This window comes from Anopheles cruzii, chromosome 2 (genome assembly GCF_943734635.1).
Source record: "Anopheles cruzii chromosome 2, idAnoCruzAS_RS32_06, whole genome shotgun sequence".
In the NCBI taxonomy this organism is placed as follows: Eukaryota; Metazoa; Arthropoda; class Insecta; order Diptera; family Culicidae; genus Anopheles; species Anopheles cruzii.
Window position 1 is genome coordinate 22,496,102 of NC_069144.1, and position 9,902 is coordinate 22,506,003.

At 46.7% G+C, this 9,902-nt stretch overlaps 1 protein-coding gene across 1 annotated transcript in view; it reads left to right on the forward strand.

The window, feature by feature from the left end:
- LOC128267652 (uncharacterized) overlaps positions 1-4,597 on the forward strand; it is a 57,925-nt gene extending 53,328 nt beyond the window's left edge. The window contains exon 7 of the mRNA XM_053004538.1: positions 4,470-4,597. Within this exon, the coding sequence (XP_052860498.1) occupies positions 4,470-4,597 (128 nt within the window). The remainder of the gene's footprint in view (positions 1-4,469) is intronic.
- The last annotated feature ends 5,305 nt before the right edge of the window (positions 4,598-9,902 follow it).

A 9,902-nucleotide genomic window follows, 5' to 3' on the forward strand; every position in this document is an offset into this window, starting at 1 on the left:
GCGTCAACATCTCGGAAACACCGCATGAAAGATGCATCCGGCAAACAATACCGGTCTCCGGAGTCGGTTACCGGTCCTTGATTCACGCGGTGCGGTGCGATGTTATCGGCGGCGCTGACTTTATTCCTCGTCCGACGTTGTCAACTTTATGTTAGCAACCACCTTACCTCGCCCAGGTGCTGCCCCTACCGACCGCTGATGTTGATTTCGATAATGGCGACGGCGTTATCGTTATGATATTGATCGTTACTTCTTTTTTATTGCACGTACATTACCGTTGCCGTCGTTGCGGGGCCTCGGAGAGCTTCGGAGGTCCCGAGGGCGACGAATTTGTGATCTCTCCCGGGGGCGGCGGTACGCACCGCTACTGACTTTTTCCAACCCTATCGTTAACCCTTCGATGAGTTACGATTGCCCATTATCCGATGGCCTCCGGACAGGGCGGGCAGGAGGATTTTCACCGCCAAAACCCCACCGATTGTTTGTGCTGCCGAGGTATTTTTCATTTGTGCCAACGTGAGCCCTACGGGTCGAAACATCAATTGTGGTCACCGCAACGTAACGGCCACCTCCGTCAAATCATGGCTCCGCAGCCCCGCCTTTGATTGCCTTTGACATCGATAAATTTCGCTACATCCCGGGCCGAATGCCAAAATCGAGCCCGTCAGCCCGTTGCCCGTGGTGCGATTGCGTACTGATTTCCTCGGGGACCGTTCGCCGCAGACCAAGAACTCCCAGGCGGCGGGAACTCCCCGGCACCCCGGTAACCTGGGTGGGGTCCTTTCTGGTTCCTTTCTGAGCCCCAGGGCAGCCACCGGGTTGAACGGTTGGCAATATTTGAACACATTTCGTGGAATGGTCGTCACCCGAGGCCCGAAGGATGTGAAACCTCTTAACGGGAGACCCGTTCAGAGGACCACGCTCCGCTCCGTTCAACGACTCAAACATTCGATCGTCAAGCCGACCGAGAGCCGGTCCCCAATAAAAAAAGGGATAATCCTAAAAGCAGCTCATTGTTACGCACTTCTCCACCGCCACTAGTACTCTAGCGCCGAGCCGCCGTGATAATCCTTTTTATTAAAAAGTTATTTAATTTTCGAACCCAACTCTTGCCGGATGTGGCCTCGCTTGGCCTCGCCAGCGCAGCTTTTGGCCACGTTGGTCCCGGTTGCACATTGGATCCGGTTGTCGCTGCCGCTGTCTGTTGGTTTTTGGGATAAAGTAATTAGATCCCGCACGAAGAAGCAGGCAGGCTTCAGGAGCAACGCCGACCGCTCAGTGCTTAGAATAATTTCCACAACTGTGCGGACAAGTTCGCGATATGTTTTTATTATGTTGCCGCTGCCATATTAACCCGGCCGGTGGTGGTGGCCAAAAGTTAACCCACCCGGAACTATCGAAACTAAACTTCCCAGACCTGTTCATGCACGACATGAATATTCAGTATGGGAAGCGATAAATTTTCGGCACACTGTTCGAGTAGTAAGAGTGTACCGGAGCGGTTTTCGTTCACTCCTGAGCACTTGAGCCGTATTAGTATCGGCGCTGATAATCGTGGCGGCCCGTTCTGCTCCACCGTCTGGTCGAATTGTGCTGTGCTTCCGGTGGTAATCAACCTGGTACTGTTTATCTTTGATCTTGCGCGTTTACCGGAGGGAAACGAAACATAATGAATTAGCGTGTAGCAGCCTCCGATTGCAGGCGGCATTTATCTCGTCACGCAACACCGATACCGAGCCAGTCGTGCCTCGTGCTCGGCCAGAGGGACGGCCTATTAATCGACAGATTTTTCTGCGCAAAAATTACAATCAAATTACAACAAACACATTAGCTGATCAAACACGCTATGAATGGGTGGTCATAAATATGGCCACCGATGGCGTAAACAACAGCTTCCGACACACGGATAGTTAGCACCTGAATTTCGGTGGCGCTTTCGGCGGATATTGGACAAAATTCTGAGCGTTCTATTGTTTCTCGGTGGCGCATGGTAGCGCTCGATTATAGCGACCTGAGTGAGCGCGAGTTCAAATCCTGCTTCCGGTGCGCATCTTTTTCAAGCATAAAATTCATTACCCAAATCAGGGGAGAAAACTCTACGTTGAAACATTTGCAGCGTTCCGATAAAACAGTATACTTTAAGCCGGAAGACGGGCATAATCTTATATGCCACCCCCAAGCTCACTCACATAGTTTCCCATTAGGAGAAACTTTCTTATACGAGCCCTAAATGGGCCACAGACTGCTAATCACGCCGAGAGCCATCTTGAATCTTGAACACATTTATTCTTGGACCCTTTTTCTGTGTCGGCCGTCGACAGGAACGGAACTGAGATATCAAAGAAAGCGGCAGGCTTGATGTTTATCTAAAAAGTTCAATCGGGGGAAGCATTGGTGATTAATAAAGTTTCGTGAGGCCTCCGACCCAGTGTGACGGAGGAGGGGCCTTTCGCTTATGTCAGTCGCGCCCTTAGTCGCCACAGGACCCTCGAGGTCGAGACATTGTCAATCTCCCACGACGAAGAACGTTTCTTCTCACTGGCGGTGGTGGCCCATAACTTTCTACGCCGCCAGCCGCCGCGAATGCCGAGCATAATTTGATAAAAGTTCGGTGATGATGTTTAATGTTCCCGAGGTGCTCATACATATTCGCGGTTCGATCGAGCCCGACGGGGGGCCCGGCCCGGCCCGGCCCGCTCTAGAGCATAGCACGAAATCCGATTTCTCAGAAATGTAGTACGAAGTGTTCGGTCGCTCGTTGCCCTCGAAACGGAGCGAGTTTTTGAATAAACGATTGGGACTTTGTAAACCCCGCCGGGGGAGGACGGCTAGGGCGCGAGCAAAATTATGATTTGTTTCCCCCGCCTGGGCCGTACCTTGACCTGCGAAGAATGGCAAACTGTGAAAGGGCCGAGGATTCGCGGAAAAACCAATCCGTACCGAGTGGCCGTTAAATCGCAACAACAAAAAATTACTGCCCTACCGGGAATTGCGCGTCATCCTGATTTCCTATCATTACGGGCTTTCCCCCAAAACCGAATCAGTTAATTGAATGATGTGGCAGTTTTATTGGTCGGTAGCGTGTGACTATTGGTGTGATTAATTACACCGTTTCCACGGCAGCTTGCACCGGAATTTATGGGCACCCGTCACCCATTGAAAAGTCGTTTGTCGATGATAGGCACTAATGAGACGCGGTTTCGGGCGCCTGCTATTGCGTTACCATTTAATGATCATTTAATTCCATATTCGAACCCGAACGGCGACAGCCCTTTTGTGTCGGTACAAAGTTCTAACGCATGTTTTGGGAAAATCCGTTTGAAACCGAATTCTATCGAATAATAAAGTGTTTATGATCAACAGTATCATAAACATATTGATTAGAGAAAGTATCGAAAGTTTGAAATGCCCCGATTGCATACTTTCAGGCGTTTTCGGTGCATTATTGGTTGGAATTACAATATCATCAAATTCGCAAACGAGTCGTGGCTAATGCGATCTAAAACAGCTAATTGCAACAGTGTTTGCTGCCCAGTGTTTCCTACCAAGTAACAGATCAGCCGAAAAGTATGCAATCAACACTGCACCCTGCTGTGTGATATTGTTAGAGTTTCGAATAAAATTCGATAAATTATCTCGACAGCATGGAGCCCGAAATATTTGAATTGATTGTACCAGTCAATGTATCCGCCCGCTTCCGTGGCTCTCCATGAAAAGAACGCACGGAACTCGCCTCAAAAATCAACACAAATAGACGGAGGTTTATAAGCCTCGTAACGATGATGCCAATAAGAGGCGTCTCTATTTGGATGTCGCTGTATACATGAACTCCCAAATAACGGAGTCAGTCATCATCCGCAGCAGACGCTTCGGTCCATATTCGGCACGGACGAAACGTCCCTTTCAGTAGTGTAGTCGGAATTCACGCTGAGGCCAGTCGAGCCGAGGAAATGCAAATAAAGGTTACTCCCGAGAAACGGTTTATCGTTCACTTCGATCAATGGATCCTGGATCAGCGTTGTGGGGAGTTCTTTCCAACACGGAAAAGGAGGAAAAGTAAACAATCCTTTCTTATCATGATTGGTACCTTCTCAAGGATTCAGCCATTTCTCTTTTCATCTTATCCACGGCTAACGTTTGCCGGATCCAGTGTAGCGGACCTAACTTGTTTACTATTTAATCCATGCACACTCGTTCTCTGGCACCCAAGAAGACCCAAGTTCCAGAATGGGCATCAGTTTCATTCACATCCGTTTATCTGCGTGATTCACTGTTTACTGAAACGATATGCAAACGTGCATACCAGGGCACTCCCTAGACGCCGGGTGCTAGCATTGGAATTTTTCCCTCGTTTCTGGTTTATCAGTCTGGCCAGTCGAAAAAAGTTGCCTCACCAGTCGCCGTGTTCTGGTACTCTTGACTAAACATTTTCTTTCGTCTCCCTCTCTCTCTCTCTCTGTCTCTTGCAGGAACCGCCAATCCGTACGGAATCTATCAGCGATCGTGTGCCTTCTCCACGATACTGCAGGCCGTAGATCTGTGGTTTGTCGTCCGGAGTCTAGTGTTGATACTGGTGAAACTATCGTGGAGCAGATAGTAGTAGTCGGCCGCGTCGTAGTCGAGCGGACACTCCAGCACCCAGCGTAGTCTACGAATCTTCCCACGGATCCTGCTTTTCCAGACGTGGCGTGCATATGTTGCGGTGTTCCCTTCGAGATTGTGCATCTCCGGTGGAAGGATGGGCTTCCGGTGAAGGAAGTGTACGAAGCAAAAACTTTCCACCAGCGGTACGGATGCTATTGTAATTCCACAAAAACCCAAACTTGCGGCCAGGAACCAAGAGTTCGAAACTGTCGACGCAACGCAAGTCTTAACACAGCTCACTGGGCAACTCGTTCAGGAACCGCGGTAAACTGCAGTTTTGGAAGGTTACCTCCCAGTGTCAAACGGAGCGAATCCAGGTTAGAATCGAACAAATACCGCGTGGCAGCTGTTCCAACTATTGGAGGGGAGAAAGAAGCAACGTAAGCCACACCGCTCCACCGACTAGGAGTGCGAAGTTTAAAGGCATCGTTTGTGAAGCAACTCTACGCTTTGATCAGCTCGAGGAATTGCTCGGTCGATACAGATCCTTGTTTGTTGTTGTTATGTTATAGACTTGTTGAAACTATGTTCCAGAAGATTGAAACAAATCGAAGAGTGTAGCTGAATGGCGATTCCAGAAAGCACCACGAATCGGGAGGATAATGTAAAGTATGATTATGATAATAAAACTAAGAAGTAAGACACAATTCAATAGTCGGTAAGACGAGTCCCAAGAAACACAGTCGAACTGTGCGTCAGAAATTGTATCATAAAAGTAATTGATTAGAAGTAGTAGCAGTGGCGGATACATTGGCAAAATAAAGACAGTATTTTTTATAGAAACCAGAATGGGACGTCGAATGTCTGACTACGAACAAAAACGAGGTAGCATCGTTCCGTTGCGAAAGATGTGAGAAGTTTACACACTAATCACTATAGGTGTATATTTTGTTCGTTCTTCCTGTTCGTGGTACAATTTTATTGAGTTGTTTACACACACATAGCTCAATGAAAGAGGTAGCAAAACGTTATTTTAAAACCATGCGCTAACACAAGGAATGGCAGATAGATAGCAGAAAACGAAACATAAAAACTAAAGGGCAAGCTTCATGGCGAAAGAAGCTTCCGAAGGTATCAGAGGCGGATAAAAATATCAAAAAAATCATACAACTACGTTTCTTTGTGAGCCAGTACGAGAACCGCCGATGCTGTTTCGTTCACGATCGATTGTGTTGACGAACGCACTGGGTGAGTTTGTCGGAACCACTAGTGTATGCTGAAAAAACGCAATCGGCGCTCTATAGCGATTAGACATCAACATCTTCTCCAACAAAAACGGCAAAGCACAACAACATTCAATCGTATGCAGCCTCAAAGGAGAAACAGACAACTAGGCTATGTAAAGTATTCCAAAACCTAACTAAACTAAACCACAAACAGATACGCTAAGATTCGTATGGTTCGTTAAATCACGGAACGGACGGACAACACATTATGGAGCGACCCTTTTTTATAACGAAAACAAACAACAAGCGAACAAAACATGAATCGTAAGGAGCGAGCAACGGGAGCAATCCCAGAAAACCGTTCAAGTTAATAAAGATTGGCAGGAATGCAAATGTGTAAAGCGGATAATGGAGAGCTGTAAGCATTTTTCTTTTCGCTTTACGATTCACGATATCGCCGGTGCCTCGGATACGGGAAATGGTAAGCAGAAATCAGCAAAATATGTTAATATTTCACCTACTACATTCGGTCTAGCTAGCAAATTCGTTCGGTTGTGTGCTTTTATGTTCCGTTTTTGCTGGTCCCTTGCCTTAGCCAGCTCGTGGTCCAGCTTTTTGGTACATTCCGGCAACGCCATCTGCATGTTTGTCGTCCGCACCATCGTCGCTAATTGAGTCTTATTTTTCATTTTAACTACCAGCGGATTAGTCAGATTAAACAACGGATCGCTTCTCGTGCAAGTGTCGTATTTGTTGTACGCTTCATTTTCACTTGGGTGGTTGGGGATGCCCGGGAATCTTTCTTTTCTCTGTGGGAAGCATAAAGCATTTCCCAGGGCCGGCTGGCCGGCACTCGAATGCGAGGACAGCCTAGAAACTCGCACCAGCAGCGGTAAGGTAACATTTGGAGCATTAATCCGATTGCTTGCTAATGTTTGAGGCTGTCCCATTTTTTACGCCTCCCGTAACATGTCGCTCTTAACTTTTTATTCCCGGTGCTTCCCGGGGGGGGGTCGGAATCTACAAGTCTAATTCTCCCGGCGGCCGTACTTGCGAGCTGCGAGAGATTATTCTAATGCTTCTAATGGTTTGTTTTCCATGAATAAGGATTACTCCTTTCATTTATGTGCCACGCCACCGGAAAGCAAACTTCCAATTTATTTCCAGCCCTTTAGTGCCCATTCGCCCTCTGATATGTTTATGTTCGAGCGGCCGAATCAAGGACTGCATTCATCATGTGTCAGTTGTGTTCCCGGTTTGTAAGCCTTTTGGGTGCGGCAGGCATTAACCTGCTCCACATATTTCTCTGCTAATTGGAGGTCTCCTTAAGCCGAGTGCTTCATTTTGCATAAAAAAGCAGTTTCACAGCACCGAACACTGGCTCTTGATGTACAACATACCAATCACCATTACAACATTTCGTCTCATTCTGTTATGAAACAGATTTTTATGCAATCTACAGCATTCCCAGTTTGTCCTTTGTGTGTGTCCCACCTTTCACCGGATATACGCCTATGCTGTGCACGATCACGTGACTTGCCTGAAGCGGCCAGGTGATATTCAAAATTCAAGCCGACCCCGAATGGACGCCGGGAGTGTGTGATTAATTTTGCACACAATTTGAAATTTAAATTCCATTCCGTTACGCTTCCTACGGATAGCATGTGCTGTGTGCGCCTCGCCCGTGCTCGGCCATAAAGCTCACTCCAGAAAGCTTTATTGAACATTTCCCCAGTTCGCCAGTCTCTTCCGGCCGTCTGTATGCCGAGAGTGTTGCCTTGCACCGAACTGGACCTCTCGGAATGGATAGCTAGCGGAAGGCCCGGAACTCCCCGGAGTGCCACTCGAAACACCTACGGCGAAAACTCCTAAAATTGAGCAACATTATCATGGTGACAATACCGATGACACAGCCCACAAACGCTGCACGGCTGCAAGACCGACGATGAGACGGCCGACGACAGACGACGAACAGGGGGCCTAGAGGGTTGTTTCTTAGATATATGTTATTGATAAATAAATGATCACGATATTCCTTTTCGCTCCGAATGCATTCACTGTGGTTGGAGTTAGTGGAGAGTTAGAGTAGCATGGCTTCGTTGTGCACAAGCACCGTTTTATGTCCGAAATGTCTTGTTCTTTGACGTCCAGTCAGGGCAAGGAGCTAATGCCGAGGAACTGTTCTTAAATTTTCATCGTTGTTTTCAAGTTTTATAAGCAACTTAACATAAAGAAAAACACTTGCAAATCGTCACTCAGTCCGTTTTACTTAATTATTACTTTTTTGTTCTATTTCTACACTATTAAGAAAGAAATTTCGTATCTTTTATGTAACCGACCTGTTAATGTGTCTTTTTCTCGTACAGTTCTGAAGCCGCGTAAAATATCTTTCAAAATGTTTGAACCCTTGAATATTCTAACCACCTAAAACTCAGTCGATAAAAGTCACCCAATCAACAATTATCCGATTACGACCAATTGATAGCAGCACGCTATTGTGCTTGCGTACCATCGGTGTTTTAGTAAGCTCTACTCCGCATCCAATATCATTAGGCGCAGAACTATGTAACTGAAGGCCCTCATTAATTCCCATCTCCCGGTTTCGTATTTGTTCAAACCTATTTAAGCATACGTTCTGGTTCTGCAGTCCATGTCCTGTTGCAGGATAATGATTGCAATCACCATGGAATTCGTATCGCACCATCAGCAGGATGCATGGTGCGTTATGAGTCGGATTTTCGGTACAACATTCCGCAAAGCACATTCCTTCGGAAGCGTTGAAGCTAATATGCAGTGCTAACCCTTCGTCACATCTGCCAAACTACCCACCGACTGGTATGCATAAATTAGTTGTGCAATTCGTGAAGATTCGGAATTGGCAATTTGATATTGCCTCCGCTCGTAGATTAGAGGCACGTATTTGTGTTTAACCTGCTCGAGAATGTCGAGTTAATCTACTTAAAACTGAAATAATGAACAGTGTAGTGTTTCTAGGCTGCAAAAATGAGCACTTAGTATTCAATCATTGACAAATGTGGATTGAAATAATTATATTCTTCCCAATCTTCGGTTCACTAACAATACAAATCGATCATCTATCGGCGCATTATGATTTTTTTCTAAAAGTTTCTCTTTATTTTCGATTCGTTGACAGCGTTATTGATACTAGTGATTTCATCACCTTTCTTCAGTCATGTTTGGGTTGTTGCTTTTGCTATTGTATTTGTTCTATCATCTTTTGATTGAGATCGTCGCTATTCTTGCTTATCATTTCTTTATCATTATTCATTGTCAACTACTATTGTGTTTAATTCACTATTTTTCATTGTCTTAATGATCTCTTGTTTTTGTATCCCATTTTTATCCATATTTTTACCCTTTATGATATTTATTCAACTTCTATTCATCCTGTTCAAATACTTACAAACCTTTCCAAACCGTTCCTTCGTAAATCATTCTTCATAGATGACCAGGACTGAAAGCTCTTTGCTCGAGAAATTCCGTTGCTCAGATTAGAGGAGAATAATTGTCTTAAATACTCGGCTTCGAACCGCACGAACAGTGCCACATCCACCGCAAGATTCCCGAACTCCTGACCTGCACCTGGAACGCCACCAAACGCTCGTCGATCACTTTCGGAAGGTGCCTAGCGCAAGTCTTCCGGCCGCTGTCCAAACAGCCCCACCCAAACGCTCCCCGGGCAATCGAGCACATTCCTTCTCGCTTTCAAAACCCCCGACATTGGGTCCCGGTTGGGGCAAACCGAGCACCGGCACTGGCTGGCAGCTCGGAGTGGAGGAACCCTTTAATAGAGCTGCTAAAATGTACTTCCGAAAACTGCTAGTGAAACTTTCACCGAAGTGCGCGCCCTTCCGTCGCTCTCACACACTCGGAAACACGGCATTCCTCGGCTTTTTCAATAATAGCCCCCCACACAGAGAAGTAAATCAACCAATCACTCCGCTCGAGCACTGGCCAACACCTTGCCTGCACCGCCGATGTGGTGAGGCGGCGGCGAAGAACTTTAAATTCTTCGCCGCCTTCTGTCGCTCAGTTGGGCCGGAATTCGTTCCCAAAACCCCACACCGTGGA